The sequence below is a fragment of the Camelus dromedarius genome, chromosome X, assembly GCF_036321535.1.
Source record: "Camelus dromedarius isolate mCamDro1 chromosome X, mCamDro1.pat, whole genome shotgun sequence".
In the NCBI taxonomy this organism is placed as follows: Eukaryota; Metazoa; Chordata; class Mammalia; order Artiodactyla; family Camelidae; genus Camelus; species Camelus dromedarius.
The window spans coordinates 85,055,915-85,074,599 of record NC_087472.1 but is presented as its reverse complement, the minus strand read 5'-3'; the positions used below and the strand labels follow the sequence as shown (position 1 = coordinate 85,074,599).

The following is an 18,685-nucleotide window of genomic DNA, read 5'->3' as shown; positions in this document are numbered from 1 at the left end:
TCCCTCACTATAGAGGAAAGCCAACTGTGTACCTGAGGCAAACGTGCTGAGTTGTTCTCCCGTGGTGAACAAAGCGTAGCATCAGAGAGAAGGCAGTTTCCAGGAAAGGCAAGAATCCATAGGCATAATTTTTCGTGGAGAAATTCTCACTTCAGTCTCATATTTATGGTAGTGGCAATGAATAAGAAATCTACTGACTGTGAACTGGCATGGGGAACTATCTAGGAATCTGCCATGTTCTAGCTAGTTTCTGAGGGATGGCACTGGATTTTTAACATCTGTGACCATAGCATTCAGCCTTGTGCCTGGCACATAAGAGGCACCCAGTAAATATATACTAAATAAATACATGAAAAAATTAATTCCATGATAGGAAGAAATTATTTTTAATATCTGAAAAATTTACTGCTTTTTTCATTAGCTTACTTAGGTGGAAATTAAGCCAACAGCACATTTTCCTTAGTGGCTAACTGTGGATCCAAATTTGCTACAGCTTGGAAAAGCAATATTTGGTAATTTCCAGATATAGCAATCATTAAAAGATCTCTGCTGATGATTAAAATCATGGGTCCTAACTTGGCTATCTGAAACATTTAAAATCATCCAAACAAAATTCAAAGGTGAATTCTGTCTTGTAGACACCAAGAGTGTAATTTTTTCTTTTCTTTTTTAAAGATTATCTTTGGAGTGACTATCTAATTAAGGGATGGAATGCAAAGTTTCAAACATGTTTATTTTGATATGAGTTAATGCATCATTTATTTTCCAAGATTTAAAAATAGTTTGATTTGTTTGGCTTAGATGGTGTAAATAGGTTAGAGATATTGTAGATTAAAAAACATCACGTGGGAATGACTGAAGAAAACCTCATCCAAATCATCTATTTCCTATTTAAAATATGCAGAATAACAGACTATTCTTTAAGTAGGAAATATATTATTACTGCTTGACTTTTTAAATATAATTTTCATAACTTTTTGTTTCTTTCCTTTAACCAAGGAAATGTGTACTTACTGAAATTAATTTTTCCATTAGGTATAAATGAGAATTTAAGCAGAATCAAAGTTTAAGACCAAATTCTTCAGCCTGGCACTCTGTATCCTGGCCCGACCTCACCTTTGTGCCATGGACTTGCAGGGTTCCCTGCTTGGCCTGCTGCCACAGGTGTGTGCCACCTGACTCCCACACAGCATTCTTTCCCTGGCTCAGCCCTCCCCTGTCCTGTGCATCCAAATCTACCACCTAAGGACAATGCTGAAGACTGGAGAACCTAAAAAGTTCCTGAAACTTGATCACGTATTCTAGAATATGCATTTTGGTCAGAGGTGTATTTCAACTATTTTTCCTGCTGCTTCACTTCACTTTTCCTCTTCCTGAGGTTCTTATGTCTCCTGACTCCTTTTCTTTTCAACTCTCTCCCATATATTTGACTTTCTTTTCCAGAGTCTTTCCCTGAGCTCATAATTGGAAAAAAGTTTTCACAGGAACGCTATGAGTAGAGTAAAATATCTGTTAAATGTTCTGCTCTACTTGACAGAGAATATAAAATGTTCCTAAACTTTGATGAAATGTTTTGGTGTTATATGTTATAATTCTAAGAATAATAATAATTCTGAAGTGTCCTTTGAGCCAGTCAGAGATATCTTTTGGGTATGGTAATCTAAACTTACAATTTTATAAAGGTAAAATGGTCATGAAGTAATTTTTAGTAAAAGATAACAATACAGAGATTTGGGCTAAAACAACTTTTGAAATTTCTGAAGTAATTCTGAAAGGAATTTCAGAGTGGCATACACCCAAAGACAGGCTGTTTGCTACTCTAAAGGCGGCTCCTGGTTTTACCTTCATCCTTTCCTTTTTTTTTTAACCTCCTTACATTTTACAATTCGTTGTCAACCAAAAATATTTATGGAGCATTTACCATGTACCAGGAACTGTGCTAAGTGCTAAGGACACACTGGAAAGCAAAACAGAAAATAGTTTCTGTCCCCATGGAACAGAAGGCCAGTGGGGAGACAGAGAAATAAAGTAAACAAAAATACAAATGACTACGTGTTTGTAAATTGTGATAAATAAGTGGAAGGAGAGGGGAGGGTATAGCTCAGTGGTAGAGTGCATGCTTACCATGTATGAGGTCCTGGTTCAATCCCCAGTACCGCCACTTAATAAACAAACAAACCTAATTACCTCCCCCCTCATGCAAAAAAGAAAAAAAGGATAAGAAAAGGGTATTATGTGAGAGAATAATAATAGGACATAATTTATATAAGTGCAGCTGTTCACAAAAGGTCTCTGTGTGGAAATAACATTTAAGCTGAGACCTAAAGTTGAATAGGAATTAACAAAGTTGTTCATTTTTCTTCTCTTCCATGTTTCCTCCTAACACTTCCACCTGGAAATTTGATTTCATGATTAAATACAGTTCTTCTGCAAGTGGGAAGAGTAACTTACTTCCAAGAAGAAGAAATGTATCCATCAGACTTTTAACAACTCCAAAACAGGTATTAGTCAGGAGAGACTGGAGTAGCATGTTGTAATGTTTTCTAAGCACAATCATCTTTATTTTTTTCATTCATCCTATGTTTTGGCTTTGCCTTACTCACTTCTAGATTCTCAGGATATTATACTGTTATAATTTAAGCAATAGAGTTCTTTTACATACCTTTTATTGTATGATGAATCAGCATGGATGGGGTGATTGAAAGGAACATGCTATTACATTTTGGCAGAGCAACCTAACTCCTAATCTAAAGTCTAGTAAGTAAATATGCACATTAAAATGTGAAACATCACCTGAAATTCTTCGTATGTTCCTGGGCCATAAAAACTCATATTACAGGAGTTAAATTATGTATATCACTATACAAAAAGTACAAGAAGCAATTCAATACTTTGGCCTTAACACTAAAATGAAACATTCATTTCACTTACCTTCTTTGATTTTTTCATGTCTTTACTTGGTGTTGATTCGCTATCTTCCAGGATTTCTGAAGAACTGCTCTGTGCACGATCACGCATATTTCCTACAATAGGATATATTTAGAAATATTCTTTCTAACTAATGAGAAAACGAAAAGTCCTGATGCTTTCAGTGAAACGCTGTCAACCCTGAATTATGGGGTAACACTAAAGAGTAGTGAACAAGGTCCACTGCGTATTTCTTGAAACGTTGAGGCAAAAAATCCCATAATGACCTGACCAATATTATATTTAGATGCCCAGTACCCAAATAGAGCAAAGGTAACAGTAAATGTTTTGGAAGACTTCTGTAAAATATAAATTACCTTTTTTAAAAATTAACCTAATTGTAATGAAATTATCTGTACCCAAATGGACATGCTATTTTTTGGTGTTTCAAATTAATCCACATGTAATATAGTTGACTAATGATCTCTAAAATATACCCATGAAGCATATGCATTCTTCTAATTTCATATTATCAACGACTTAAATCTTATATTTAATTTCTTTTTAACAGGCTATATGCTAAGAATAGTTAGAGATGGCAAATATTTTAACATTTTCTTTAAGATATTCTGAAATTTACTACTCTTTCTGCAGAAGTTAGAAGGAAAAAAGTATTAGGGGAACTACTCCTTCTTCTGCTTAAGTTCAGATCAGCTATCCACTACTATGGCTATCTTGTTATTTGTAATGAGAACATGTGGAAACATAATATAGGGGTCGTACAGCAAAAACAATGATGATTTAGGTGTAGAAACTGTAGGATTCAAAGGCAATCACAATCTCCTCTGTTTTGTGGCACCTGCTCTCTGACATCAAGAGCGAGGCTTAGGAAAGGACTCCTCTGAAATGTCTGTGGTGAGATCAGAGACTCAGGTCTGGGCGCTGGGGGAAATAACTGGATGGCATGCTGTGGCTACAGGCCATCCTGGACATTGGCGATGGGGACTGGCAGTGCTCACCAGACATATAAATTGAGATCTAGGACAAAAGCCCAACTTAATAATACTGATTGAAAAGGAAAAAAAAGTAGTAAAAACGTTGTTCTAAACCACTTAACACTGACACATGAGCAGCCATGAGTGATGCGAATATTTTTATGTGAAGAAGCTGTGGTGGTTATCAATGAGAACACATAAGCCTGTGCCACATATCTCATAGCTTATTATGATGGTCACATGACAATAAAGTATAAAATAGAATTCATGTGTGTAAGCTATACTCAGTTACAGCACATATATGTAGATATATATCTATATGTACATATGGATACCGTATGTCATGTATCTAGCCTTTTTAAAAGTATGCTTTTGAAGTCAAATATGCTCACACCTTTTGGATTTTCATTGTATTCATGAATGGCCCGTTCCTCTTGTTTGGCTTTTTTGTCCTATAAACAATAAGAAACAATATAATAAAAAACATATCTGTACCGGGCTAGAAAACCAAGTCTTGGTTTTAAGCAGGGTTCTAGAGTTGGCCTCTAGCTAACAACATAAACATGTGACAGTTACTTCTCTTTGCCGGACTCTTGCCTTAGATGCTGAGTGATTGGTAATGTCCCTCTTAGCTTAAAATTGCATGATTAGCAAAAATTATATATTCAAGAATTCTACTCAGAGAGGATTCAGGAACATTAATTGTTGTATGAATTAGCTCAACATTTTATAATCAAATTGGAGTTTAATGAGTTCTATGCTAATTTAGGGACCACCCTAACTGGAACGTATAAATGTTCCTTATAAAACAGAATGTTTCTCTCCCTCTGAAAGAAAACAGTAACTGCTAAGACATGTTTTTTTCTCAGTGAGAGAAAGGAGTCTTGGAAAAAGAAGGAATCAAGGAAGAGAATGAGCTCTGTAGCACAATACCATTTCATAAATTAAAAATACATAGACACATAACAACAATACATGTTTTACAAGTACACATTCAAATAAAAGGACAAGCATGTGTCAATGGTTTCTACGTTAGGGAAAAGGGGAATGGGGCTCAAAGGGAGTCAATTTAAATAAAGAGAGAAGAGCCTCACACAGACCAGTGATGATGATGTTTCATCAATTAGAAGGCATGATTAACTCAGTGCTCTTTGCAAGAGGTCCAAAAAATGAAAATGAAGATGAATCAATGCAGTATCATTCAGGTTGGGTTTCTGAATTCCATACCTCCAAATGAATCTGGACTAGTGCTAGCAAATGAAGGATTTCAAACCTACCGTCTCCTAGGAGGGTCACTCTTAGGCAAAACTGCCAAATGGAAGAGATGTTCTTGGCATCCCTAGCTCCACTTTCAGGATGACTTTCTCTTCCTCAGGGATGCCTCCTCCCATTCCTCCTATAAATACTTTCTTCTAGAACACATCTGTGCAAAACTGATCACAACCTCAAACACTGCTATGAGCAACTTTCATTTGTCCATATGCATGTAAATATACACACATATGCCTGCAAACACACCTCATTTCTGCCATCAGTACAGGGCTGCTAACATTGTAATTTTATCATTTCAAGCACCCACTGCTGATCTTCTTAGTTTATTTCTTAACAGTGTACTATACTGGCCCATAACAACTGACTTCCACTCGTGTGAGGAACAGAATGCTACCAACAAGTGTGGAAAGAATGCTAGAAAAAAAGGGGTGTCTGATCCATAAATTCATCAAAACTTTTCCTCTAGCACATGGACAAGGTTATTCATATCAGTATTTCTGTTTTCCAAGGAAGTTGGAATCTGCCCTCTGCAGAAACCAGGGGACCCATATGCTTTCTCTTAGGCAGGATCTCAGGATTTAAGCATGTATCTTCATATCTTTTCAATGGCTGTCAATACCTTTTTGACTGAGATGTCAGTGGTTTTACTATGGTCATCTGCAGGAGCACTCTTATTCCCACCTGGAGCTTTCTTTCTGCCTTCTAGATATTCCTCAATATCCTTATTCACATCTTCTAGTTCTTCATCTTCTGAAAATTCATGATCCTGTGACAAATTTGATAATCAGGGAAGAGTTAAAATATTCTTTTTTTTAAAAAAAACCCAAAGATTTGATATTGCTGTCACAAATAATTTATAGCATCTCAAAGAACACATAGACTATGAATTCAAATATTAAAGTCAAGAACTAAAATACTGCATAATCCATGCTGCATGTCATTACTACCTCACCAAGGATTTCATGCATGTTGCTCTATTTCAACATTTTCAATGACTAGGGTTCCCAAAGTTCTTTTAGCACCTATTGTAAGGTTAAAATGAAAAAGAAAAATGCTTTCTGGGCTGTCTCATAAGGATGCTTTTAAATCTTAGAGAAGTTAAAAAGCTTTCTACCTACTGTAGCATTATAACATAATCATATCTATATGTTATGTTCATTTTCCAAAACATAGTGATTTAAAATCACTTCAGAAGTATAATTCACCAATATTCACAAGAGAGAGGTAACTATAATTACTTACATTCTGGGAAAAAGATAAAGCAGTTTAAGTAGGCAGTTTAAGTGGTTTGCTCTTGGTTATTTAAAGCAGATGGAAAACCAAACAGAGGCAGAATTTAGTCCATCTGGCTCCTGTCCAGCTAATCCAAACTATGGAACAGCTTGTCTATAAATTTGATAGACAGGTAAATCATGTAATGCATATTAATTACCAATGCTTATTAGGCAAAAATATTAGTTTTATTCTTTATTCTACACTGAGGGTTTTTTTTTCCTGCCATTTCATGTTTTGGGTGGAATAATGATTATTTTTTGTCAGACTAGACTCCTTATTGGGTATTTTTTCCTATATTTTTCATTTATACATTTCACTAAAGGCATAACGACCCCTAAAATAGATGACACAGTAAGTAATCTGTGCCATTCACTCCGTTGAAGAAAGTTTTTATAAAGTTCACCTTGGCCATACTTGCCTGAGACCATATATGCCCTGTATGTCCCTTCAACACTGTAAGTAGCTTCTCATGGTCAGCTTCCTACTGGCCATTGGGCTAAGGATAAGGCTGACACCCAACAGAATCTTTTCTGGGTGGTCTGAAAAGAACGCCTCTAATAATTAACTCACCTTTTTTTTTTTCTGGCAAAAATGCAAAATATGAGAGTTCAGGCTAGGGAGAGAATGTATTTATATTTCACACCTTGTAAGAGATATAAGTGGCATCCTCAGGCCAGTAGCACTAAGGGTATGGCCTAATAGCATTCCACTGAGGACAAGCAATCCAGAAGAGAAGCCTTGAGATTTAAAAAAGAATTTCAGAAGTTACTCTGGGAGGGCTTAACTTAGGTTCAAGGTCTTGAGGCAGTGCACTTGGGAGGGGAACGCAGGAGAGGGGAACAGAGTACTGGGGTAGGGAGGTATATTAAAGGATGTGCTACACGTTTAGGTTGGGTAGGGTTAACAACAAGGTAGCTACCATTTACCAAGAACATCTAAAGCTTTTTCTTTTCTTCTGCATGATTTCCCCTCTAAGTGACTTATATATTATGGCTAGCCAGATGCACATTACGGGTAGCTAAAATGATCGGAGATCACTTTACTTTGGAAGGGAATGGGAAGCAAGATTACTAGATTTAAGACTTAGGCCTGATAAACAGATGTATTCATAAATGTGCATAAATGATGGCCAACTAGAAAGAACAGAGCTCCTGAGACAGAGAATTTCAGATTGCCCATTTATCCCCCAGAGGGTGGGTCAGTGAAGTGTTTTCTATCAAAGTCATTACCTGGAGAGTTTGGCTAATCTAGGACCTGGGTCAACTCCAATTGTGCTAGTTTACTAAGGTATTAATGTAACCATAGGATATCATGCTATTATAAAAAGAAACATGGAGTTTTACCTTATTTTAGAAATATGCAAAACACTCATCTCTTTTATAATGAACTACAGTTTTACTCATTAACCTTATATAAATGTATAACAATGAACCTTTGGAACTCTATCATTTTCTAAGTTTGAGGATACTCTTGGAAAATGGCACTTACAGTAGAAATCACATCATCAATTGTAGCACTTGGCACTAAATTAAACACACTTAAAATTAATCTATATACATCTGGACAACTACTTTAAGTCACATATAGTACTTACCTTCAAACTGAAACAATTTAGGAGAGATTGGCAGAATACTGTCATTTTATAAAAAGAAAGGTTAAAGTTTAAATATATTCTTGTCACCAGAACCACGTAAGATGTAAAGGGTAGTCTGGACTGGTCAGCGGAAATTCATCTTGTGTTGGGACCACAGTGAAGATGTGAATGGGCCTGGCTCCCATAAAAGGACCCTTGTTTCATTGGTCAGACACAGCACAGGGAGCTGCAGTCTTTGGTCAGGCCCAGGGCAATACTTTTTACATTTCTTATGGGAAATAGCAAGAAACCTAAAGTTCTTCATGAGGTTTCAGTTTGCTTAAGAATATGACTACAATGCATGCTTTAAAAACTAGAGATTGCTGTCAGAAGTTGGCCTAGCGGTCACCCTTGGGGGGAGGTGGGAAATGACTAGAAGGGAGTCGAAGGGGAGCTTCTGAGGGGCTGACGCTGTGCTTTTCCTAGGTCTGGATGTTGACTATATGGGTGTGTTCAGTCTGTGGAGAATACACTGAGCTATACATGTATGAGATCTATATTTGCCTGTGTATTAACTTCAAAAGCACATCTAAGTTAAAAAAGGACAATAAAGCATAAAATTTTGTGCTACAATTCTGGATTCATGGCATGCCTCAATGTCATACAGGATAGAAATGTTTTCCAAATAGGTTAATGGAGCATAAAACTTTATATCTAAGTTATGTCAGGTAGGAAAGTGTATATTCTAAAATCTCAGTTTCAAGGTTTTTTTTTTTTTAGGACAAGAAGAGCTGACATGTAAGCTCATGTTTTAGCTACTCTAGAAATCACTGAGGCAGCAGGAGAGAGTAGGAAGGGCATTAAACACAAAGACCTGAACACTATTTTCTAAGCCTTGCTCCACTACTCTTGGCCTGAGCAAGGCACCTACTTAATGTGCTTTACAGTCTATCTGTAAACTGGAAAAATGACATTAGCAACACCTACCTGGAAGGGTTTGTATCAACATGAAAAACATTGTTTACAGAGAAAGTAACATGAGCAAATAATAAGTATTTGTATATAAATAGAAGTGATTTTATAAAGGCCACTCTAAAAAGTAAGGTAGAATCCCTAGTGTGCATTGAGGCTGTCAAAAAAAACAAGCTTGGACACTTTTTGCCGTGATGTCCCAGATCTTATCACTAGAAAATAGTTCATTTAAAGTATACACTTCTTTGCTCTACCCTCTTATACACATCCCGTATTCTCTGCCAGAGGCCGGCAGCCAGCGGAAGAGAGGAAAGAAGGCAGATGCCTGTTAGGAGCAGGCCCTGGATGGCAGGGAAGTGGGGGGCGGTGCTCAGCTGGGCTGCAGGCCAGTGTTGCCACAGGACACGATGCTCCCAGACCCTCAGATTTTCCAAAAGAAGTCCAAGAAACTTTTTTTAAATGTAAAGTCTCCTAATATTTCAATGTTGACAACTGATTCAAATGTTTAAAAACAAAGAAAGTTAAGTCTGCAGGCCAGACTGCACCCAGGGGCTACCAGTTGTGACTTCCTAATTCTTTGCTTCTAAAGACATTATCATCTGTAAACTTCCCCTTCTTTCTATGTGCCAATCCCTTACTTCATTCCTAATCCTATATTTCCACCATGAAATATATTACAGCTTGACTCTGGTAAGTGGCCTGCAAAAATGAACGTCGTGCTCAGGGTACAGATCACCTTGCTGGTATACAGTTTTATTCTCATTTTCAGTTTTACTCTATTATTTTCCCCTTCTTTTTCCTTAGAATATTTTATCTTAAACGATCCATGATTATGCTCAATGTATGAATTATTTTTTAACTATTTGATAAAAACATTAGGATTCAGTGGGAAATCTATGGTCCTGTGAAAGCACTAATATCTAAATTTTAGGCTAACCATGTGAGTGTGATTAGCCTTTTCATCATGGTTCAAATGTTGAGGGACAATATTTGACCCGTGTATGGTGTATAATGGTAGGTTCACTCTACTCCACATTTCAGGGCTATCATTATTGCAATTCATTTCATTCCCATGGATCTATTTCCATAAGCTAATTTTTTGGGAGGTTGCTATGTTGTATTTAAATAAAAGTGAGGTTCACAGGACTAAACTCCTGCACATCAGTCAGTGACTTGGAGATTCATGAGGGCAGCACTATCCTGACTTGATGTGATCAGAGAGGGTGATTAAGAGTGATATAGGTTAGCATTTGCTGAGCACCCCTAATATGTTCCAGGTGTTAACTAATTTAATTATTATAAGACCTCCCCTCCTTTTAAAAGAAGGAAATAAGACTCAGAAAGGTTAAAAAAAAAGTTTCCAGGTGGCCACTCAGCTAACCAGTGAAAGGCCGGGACGGGGACTCAGGCCTACCGCACCACAGAGCTGTGCTCTTCCCCAATGCTATGTAAGTTGAAGACCATAATAGCTGCCCTCAGAGTTGTTCTTCCACCACCTCACTGATATTTAAAGCATTGCAGACTCTTCTTTTTTTGTTGATAAACTCACTTCAGCAACAACCTATTCTTATGTATTATTGTATATAATAACAGCAAAAAAACCAATTTAGATGTTTTTCCCCCAGAGCAGCAAAATCTCTGGAATATAAATCTCCCTTCCTATACTGAGAAATATGCCAGTAGCGCTTTTTGATATTTATTTCTCAAAAGCTACTTCTCATTCTGTTTCTCTGCAAAGCAGACTTCCTGGCGCTCACTCTTTGACGGCAATGTGAGCTCTGCCCTGGGCCTCCCCCAGGCCCTCTGTGCAGCCCTCCACTGCTCCTTCTTCTGTGGCTTTGGGGGCCCCTCTGTCTCCTAGAAAGTGTTCCTACCCTCCCTCCTCCTCAGACTTCCCTTTTCCAACCTCCTCTTACCTACTGATGTTTCCCTGAATTCTCTCTTCAGTTCTCTTCTCTCTTCACACTATGAATGCTGGCTCTCATTCATCCATAATTTTAACTACGTTGATAAGCTGGTGATACTCAGCTATCTTCCCTGAGCTCCAGACCCAGACGTGTATCTGCCTGCTGAACATCTCCGGGATCAACAAGCCCCAAGCAGTCTCCCAAACCTGCCCTGCTCTGTTCTCAGCCTTTGTGAACGGCACTCTTTCTACCCAATCCTCCAGGCCAGAAACAAGAATAGCTTGACCTTTTTCCTCCCTCTAAGCTCCATCTCTTTACTAAGCCCTCCAATTCTACCCCTAAATCTCTCTTGAGAATACGTACCCCCAACTCTCCATCCCACTGTCCTAGTCTAGCTCCTCTCCAGTCTCTGCCTGGTCTACTATAACTGCCTTCCAACTGGTGCCCCCGACTCTGGTCCTGTTCCCTTCCAGTCCACCCTCCATATTGCTGCCGGAATGACGCTACAAAAGCCCAAGTGTGATCATCTTACTCTTGCAGTTTAACAACATTTACAAACACTGAAGGTCCTGTGCCTCTCTATCCAGGCCAAGGGATACTCTAGGCTATAGTCACACTGAAACCCTCTCCTGGCTCCCGTCAGCCTGGCTCCCGTCACCCTGCCCGCTCCTTGCCTGGTTAGGTTTTACTTTTCACGACTCAGTTCACATTTCACCATCACTTTGTGGGAGCCCTTTCCTAGCCTTTCTCACTGGCAGCTGAAGTACCATCCTGAAGCACTTTACTGTACTGGTAAATTTTCTGGTCAGTCTGTAGAAATAGCCAAGAATTCCCTGAGATCAGGAGCCATATCTCACTCTCTGCATTCCCAAGGTGCAAAACTATTTTTTTCTTATTAAGGGATTTAATGGAGGAAAGCCATAATAGATTTGTTTTCAAATTGTATTTTTATCTTTGGGCAGTCTTGGCTAAGAACATGGGGGTATCGGGAAACAAAAGGGCATTGCTAAGCAACAGTTAAGGCAGAGTCACAGGAACTCTTTTTACCTGGTATTCTTTCAAGAAATCTATACCCACCTAACATCCCTGATAGGATAGAGAGCCATAGGAGGCTGACTGTAAGCAGCCCTCACTTCTTGAGATCCACCTGATCTGGCGAAGCTTCTGACTCTCTTTTTGGTGCTTGGTACATAAATATTTGTTGAATGAATAATATGTACCAAATATAAGTTATGTGTCAGGTACTGCACATAAAATATCATATTTAACTTTCACAATGGAAAGAATGAAGGAATTACAGCACCTTCCTCCATGGTAGCATTTTATTTTTAATATAAATGTATACAGCAAATTTACCTCTATAGTGAAATAAAACATTTCAATTGCACTCACCTGGAGTGCTGCTGGCCAGCAGCAGTGGCATGTTTCTGTGGTACTCCTTTGTAGCTTACCTTATTTTCCTGCCAGAGTCCTCATTTGAAACTGTAACTCAATGGATTCTATATACACAATTCACACTTGCCTCAGAAATGATTACTGATAAACTACAGTAAAAGCTTGATCAACCAGTAGATGGGGACGATAAAGAAGGAACCAGTTATTCCAATCTTTTTAACTAAGTATTAATTCAGGTCTCAAAATGACTAGGCCAGTGCTCTTTTGACCAGAGCACTAGGCCTGCATGAATTACTGCTTCTAAAAGAGCACAGAAAAAAATTTTTTGGCCAGGGAAATGTGAAGAAATGGGTAAGAGATGCTGTTTACGAATGGTTATCTAGAACAGTTCAAATACTGAGATGGACAGATTTTAAGAACATCATTTCAGTATTGCTGGCTGCTCATCTCTTCAGTGGAAGATGAATGCCCCCGTATCTTTAACATTAATAACTGAAGTTTAAGAGTTTCTCCTCTGCTTACAGGTTTTTCCTTCATGGACTCCACTTCTTTGCTATTTAATCCTAAATCTACTTTTAAAATAACCATGTTTTGCACTAGAATTAACAACACAGCACATACATTTTAATCAAAGTATTAATTCAATCTTACTAACACTAATGAATGTGGGAGATTTGGTAAACCGTGCAGTGCCAAATCAGTATATTTGGTTAGTTAGGGGAAGCTACCAGAGAGCCTTGCAGCTACGACAAAATTTACAATTGCTCCTAGGAACTTCTTCCCTTCCTGTCCTAGTCTTTCTCCCCATATTCTTTCTCACTCATGGAAAATCAAATATGCAAAGAATTCAACTACACAAAATTCACAGGAAGGTTACCATCAAAATCCTCCTTGATAAAAGAAAGTATAAGAAATCCCTGGTGTCCAAGATATAGAAGGGACTGGGGAAGGAAAGCTGTGGTAAACAATAGTCAAACAAACTAGCTGCATTATACACAATGATATTATGCTAGTAGAAATGTAGCCTCTCTCAAATTCCAAATTCCAGTCTAATATTAGTTTCTCTTTTCACAAACAACTACTGACTGTATACATTTAATTTTTATTTTACTTAAAACATTCTGACAAGCAGCACACAGAATTACAGAACAGTGCATGAAGAATACACTGAAGGTAAGTATAGACACTGGGAATGACAGCACTGGGGATGGAGGTCTGACAGTACAGTGAAAGCTCAGAAATTATAGGCGTTTAGAAATACAGAATTACAGAAGACAAAAGACATTAAAGCTGCCATAACCTTTTAAGAGGAAAGAACATTTTATAGAAAACTAAATTAATTGTAAAGTATAATTTTTTTCTTTAAAAGTTTTTTCTTATGCAAATAATAAACATGTTAGAATGAAAGAATCTAAGAGTTACAAGGGGCTATATTTATCCTATCATCTAATCCATTCCATTTTACAGATGAGGAAACGGAAGCCCAAATGAATAGCTTTGCTGGGTCAATAAATACTTCAAGCTTCTTATACTTCCAGAATATACATTTATCTCCATTTCACTAGATGTTCTGTCATTTATCAAACAATAACCAAAAGAGACATTAGAGTCTAAGCTCAGAACCCAGCTGTCACTTTGCAGACTGTTGCAAAAAAGGACACATAAAAGGTAGGAAGATAGTACTGTTTTTAAAAAAATGTGAATCCTTCATTTTAGCTTTAGAATACCACCCATTCTTATAAAATTATTCTATGTGGTACGCTAATTGTAATCATAGACTGAAAAAAATTATGCTAACATATTTACAAGCAGACATTTTTATAACCCTTAAAGATCTGTGCCATTTTTAAAGGGACCTGTTTGTGTACACAAAGTATTTCTATAGTATACTCCTATTCCCTAAAACTGTCTTTAATGAGGAATTATGCTAATTATATGCTATGGCCTTTTCATATTTTCTAGTTATATATTTATAATTTTAGGGAAAATACACCAAAATATTAGTTTAGGAGGAGTCAAAATTTGCCAGTACCTACAAGTTACCTTTATCAGTTGTTATTGTACCACATGTAAAGTAACCATGACATAAAATCAGTTTAACAGAATGTATTGAGTGCCCATTATGCATAAAGTGTTCAAACTATTTGGTTGGACATAATCAGGTCAAATTTAAAATCTGTTACTTCAATTCCAAATAATGTGGTAATACATTATTCCAGAATTTTTTGGAACCTGGTGGCCCATTTTCTAGAAGTTGTTTTGACCGCACTGGCATTTTGAACCTCTGTACTTCATGCTCTTTCCCCTTTCCCTCCCTTTCAGCAATCAGCTTTTTGGGATGTGTTTTATCTTTGTTGTATTTCACAGATCCTCTGCTTTCCCTCACTTTTTTGGATTCTTTTCCTTCACCCTGTCTTCCCTGCCTTCCCCTTTCTTCATTGCCTGTCTCCTGGGACTTCCCCTCCTCTTCCTCCTCGTCCTCCTCTTCTTCCTCCTCCTCTTCTCTCCTCCTCTTTTCTTCCTCTTTCCTCTTCCCCAGTTTCCCCTCCTTCTTTTCCCTTTGGTTGCCTTCCCCCTCTTCTTCCTGCTCCTCTCCTTCCTCTTCCTCCTCCCCTTTTCCCTCCTCCCCCTCTCCTTCTTCCTCTTCTTCTCCTTCCCCCTCCCCTTCTCCCTCTCCTTCTTCCTCTCCTTCTTGCCCTTCCTCCTCTCCCTCTTCTTCTCCCTCCTCCTCTGCTTCTTCTCCCCCCTGCCCCTCCCCTTCTCCTTCCTCTTCCTCTCCTTCCCCCTCCTCCTCCTCTCCTTCTTCCTCCTCCTCTCCTTCCTGCCCTTTCCCCTCTTCCTCCTCTCCTTCTTGCCCCTCCTCCTCTCCCCCTTCTCCTTCCTGCCCTTCCCCCTCTCCTTCCTCCTCTCCTTCTTGCCCCTCCTCCTCTCCCCCTTCCTGCCCTTCCCCTTCTCCTTCCTCTCCTTCTTCCCCTTCCTCCTCTCCCCCCTCCCCTTCCTCCTCTCCCTCTTCTTCCTGCCCTTCCCCCACCTCCTCCCCCTCTCCTTCCTCCTCTCCTTCCTGCCCTTTCTTGTCTCTTTCCTCCTCTCCCCCCTCCCCTTCCTCCTCTCCCCCCTCTTCTTCCTGCCCTTCCCCCACCTCCTCCCCCTTCCCTTCTGGCTCTTCCTCCCCTTCTCCCTCCTCTTTCCCGGCTCCCTTCTCCTCCTCCCCTTCCTCTTCCTCTTCCTCTTCTTTCTCTTCTCCTCCCTCTTCCTCCTCCTCTCCTTGTTCTCCCCCTTCCCCTTCCTCCATCCCTTTGTTTCTTTCCTCCTGATGGCCTTGTTCCCTCTCCTCTGGCTCCTGTTCCTCCTCCTCTTCCAAGTCTTTCTCTCCCTTACCCAGGCTCTCCATTTCTCCTTCTGCCCTGTCTTTCTCCTCCTCCACTTCCTCACTTCGCCTCCGTTCCACTCCTGAATCCCCCTCCTTCCCGATCCCCTCACCTCCACCTTCGGGCAGGTGCTCTGCCTCTCCCCTTGGCTCTCCCTCGCCTTCACTCACCTCTGCTCTGTTTGTAAGGTCATCTGACAGGAGCTCTGCTTCCTTCTCTTTTCCTCCAGGCATCTCCTCATTTGCCTCTATCTCTTGCTCCTCTATTCCACTTCCTTCTGAATCATCTTCTCCTTCCTGCTCCTCTGGGATCTCTGACAAGCGGTCACACTTAAAATCATATTTTGTTAGGAATTTGGACATTCGGTGTTCAATCTCTTCCTCATGTCCTTGTTCAATACATTTTCTGCTATACCATAAGTTTACATCAGTCTCCACTTCATCATCCTCCTTCTCTCCACTGCTAAATTCTATTGACTCAGGCTGCTCGAATCCATCAGCTGTACCCTGCTGACTTGCACTATCACCTTCCAAGTAACTATCTGGCTCCTCTGTAGATTCTCTTTCACTGTCAAAGAGCACATCTTGCTCGTTCCTTTTACTTTCCTTAACAAAATTTTTATTTTCTTCATCCTCAATATTCATGTCTCTATTTGGTAAGTTGTCAAATATGTCAATATTTTTTCTATTCTCTTCACTTTTTCTTATATACGGACCTGTCATTTTCACCAGATCACTTTCCTTCTTAGAGACTATTTCTTCTGCTTCTGAATCCTTCTGACTGTGTCCTCCATCACTTTCTTTTTCTATTTCCTTACTATTAAGTGGATAGACACCATGCTTACTTTCACGTCTAAATATCCCTCTTTGCAAACCCTCTGCACTGGTGTTGGCTGGACGGCTGCGCTGGCCCGAGTCATTACCTACGTCCTCATCTGAAAATGCTTCCACAGTCACAGCTGCTTGCATCGCGTACATTCCTTTTGCCAAAAGTTGTTTATATGTTTTCCCTTCTTTCATTTTTTGGGACATCTCTTCACTTTCATACTCATTACTATCATCATTTTCAGTCTGAGCTGTATGCTGCTTCAGTTTCTCAATTGTTTCTTGTTTCTGTAAATTTTTTGAAGTCATTGTCATACTACTGTTAATTGACAAAGTAACTTATCTATTATAAAATACTGCCAAGATTTTGCATTATTGTAAGTTTCACTAGAATAAAAATGCTCAGTTTTACTAGACATTTTCTCAGATCTTGTTTTTTCTGAGGATAATTTATGCCACTCTCTAAGTCTGTAGAACACCTAATTTTGATTTAGTAACATGTATCTGTGTTTCACTTTCAAATCTGCTATCTACCTTAATTTTGTCATTACTCACAGTATCATCAATATTTATTTTCTGCCCCTTTTCTTAATCTGAATCAATTACATATATTTCCAGACTGATTTTGCAATAATACTTTGAGCAAATAATAATTTGAACAAAATACTGCTCAAAAATATATGCTTTTCTATCTTCTCTATTGTTTTAATTGTCAAATTTTGATTGTGTGAAATTCACAAAATTTAAAAAAATAAATGAAAATATGAAATTTTAAAAAACTTAAAATAATGAATAGCTTTTTCTAGAAGAAAGACATCTGAAATGAAAACTACAAGTGAAATGTTCTTTATCAATATAGTAAATAATGAATATATTTTTCTTTTCAAAACAAAATCTCTGAGTTTTCAAAGTTTTGACCCTCTTCCTTTTATCTATTATATTCTTTAATTATAATCTGCATATATAAAAAACACTATAAAAATACTTGTGGTAAAATATAAGATTTTATTAAAAACTTTATAAACTAATAAAAAACTTCTGAAATCAAACACTGAGATTTTAATAATACGTTAAGAATATAAAATTAATTTCCTAATGGACAAAATAAGGCAAAAATCAAACTGTTGACCAAAATTCTACAAGCTAATAAATTAAAATAGTAAATGAATTTGGGTCTCTAGATAGTAAAACCTCACTAAATCAAGTTTTATAAATTGTGATGAGTGCTAGGCCTAGGAAGAGGTCATCTTTTTGCTAAACAGATTCTTAAAACAGCACGAGTTAAAAGTTAATATATAGAATTACTATAATAAATCTTTTTTTTTTTGACTAAACTAGGCCTGGTAGGCCTCTACTTCAAAGGACTATTTGAAGCATAAAACATATATTAGTTTAAAAGGAAGTGCTTCCTTTTCTGCTTGTTCTAGATCTCTTTTTTAAAAAGTCACGATTCTTTCAAGAGCCCTAAGAGAGACAGAGGCCAAGTTGCCAGAAATGATTTCTAAACGTATATGCCTTTATTTCCTTAGCACAATAAGGCAGCACAGAAGAGGCAGAGCCCAGAGTCTTAAGAGGAAGGAAAGACACACAAAAGACGTCTGCTTGGAAATACAGTCAGTTAATAAATCAGTCAACATTCACTGAGCTTCCACAACTGTGTCTGGAGAAAGACTCTCCCATATTCAAAAGGAATGCTGTTATTCAGCATGCCTCTCAGTAAAATATAGATAAGACTAATGAGGGCTGGCAGCAAATTTTTATAATTTAGCAAGATTCTCTTGCATTTCAGTGACTTTGATTTTAAGGATTTTTTTGCTTAACAATGTGGCAAAGTCATGAGAAACAGAAATTAAGTGTTCTCTATAGCCTTCGTCCTTCAATTTACATTTCTCCAATTTATTTTTCTAATCCTCAACCCTTCATCCTCTCACTTCACTGTTCCTTAAAGCCAGGAAAAGCAAATGATTTTAGGGCAGGCCTTTATCTCTCCAGGGTTGTGAAAACCAGACTATTCTTTCTTCTTGCTATTCATTTGTTATTCATTAAAAGTCTCTCTTTATCACCCATGCATAGTTTCTGACTAATTTCCAAATGTTTAATCTTGTTACCAACTCCTTGATAAATTAAAGCCCATTCCAAACATTGTAAAAGCTATTACCAAATATTTTAACTAAACCCACAAAATTTTAGAGCTAGA

The 18,685-nt window shown here is 38.1% G+C and overlaps 1 protein-coding gene across 4 annotated transcripts in view; it reads right to left on the bottom strand.

Moving 5' to 3' along the window:
- The window catches only part of RPGR (retinitis pigmentosa GTPase regulator), a 63,135-nt gene that overhangs the window by 14,776 nt on the left and 29,674 nt on the right, over nt 1-18,685 (bottom strand). For 2 of the 4 annotated variants that reach the window (XM_031445489.2, XM_064483293.1), the window contains exons 14-16: nt 5,794-5,940; nt 4,297-4,354; nt 2,932-3,023 (exon numbers count right to left, since the gene is read on the bottom strand). In XM_031445489.2, coding sequence (XP_031301349.2) covers nt 2,932-3,023; nt 4,297-4,354; nt 5,794-5,940 — 297 coding nt within the window. Of the gene's footprint in view, nt 1-2,931; nt 3,024-4,296; nt 4,355-5,793; nt 5,941-13,984; nt 16,777-18,685 lie in introns of those variants that run through there. The other 2 variants (XM_064483295.1, XM_064483294.1) reach the window with 2 other exon arrangements.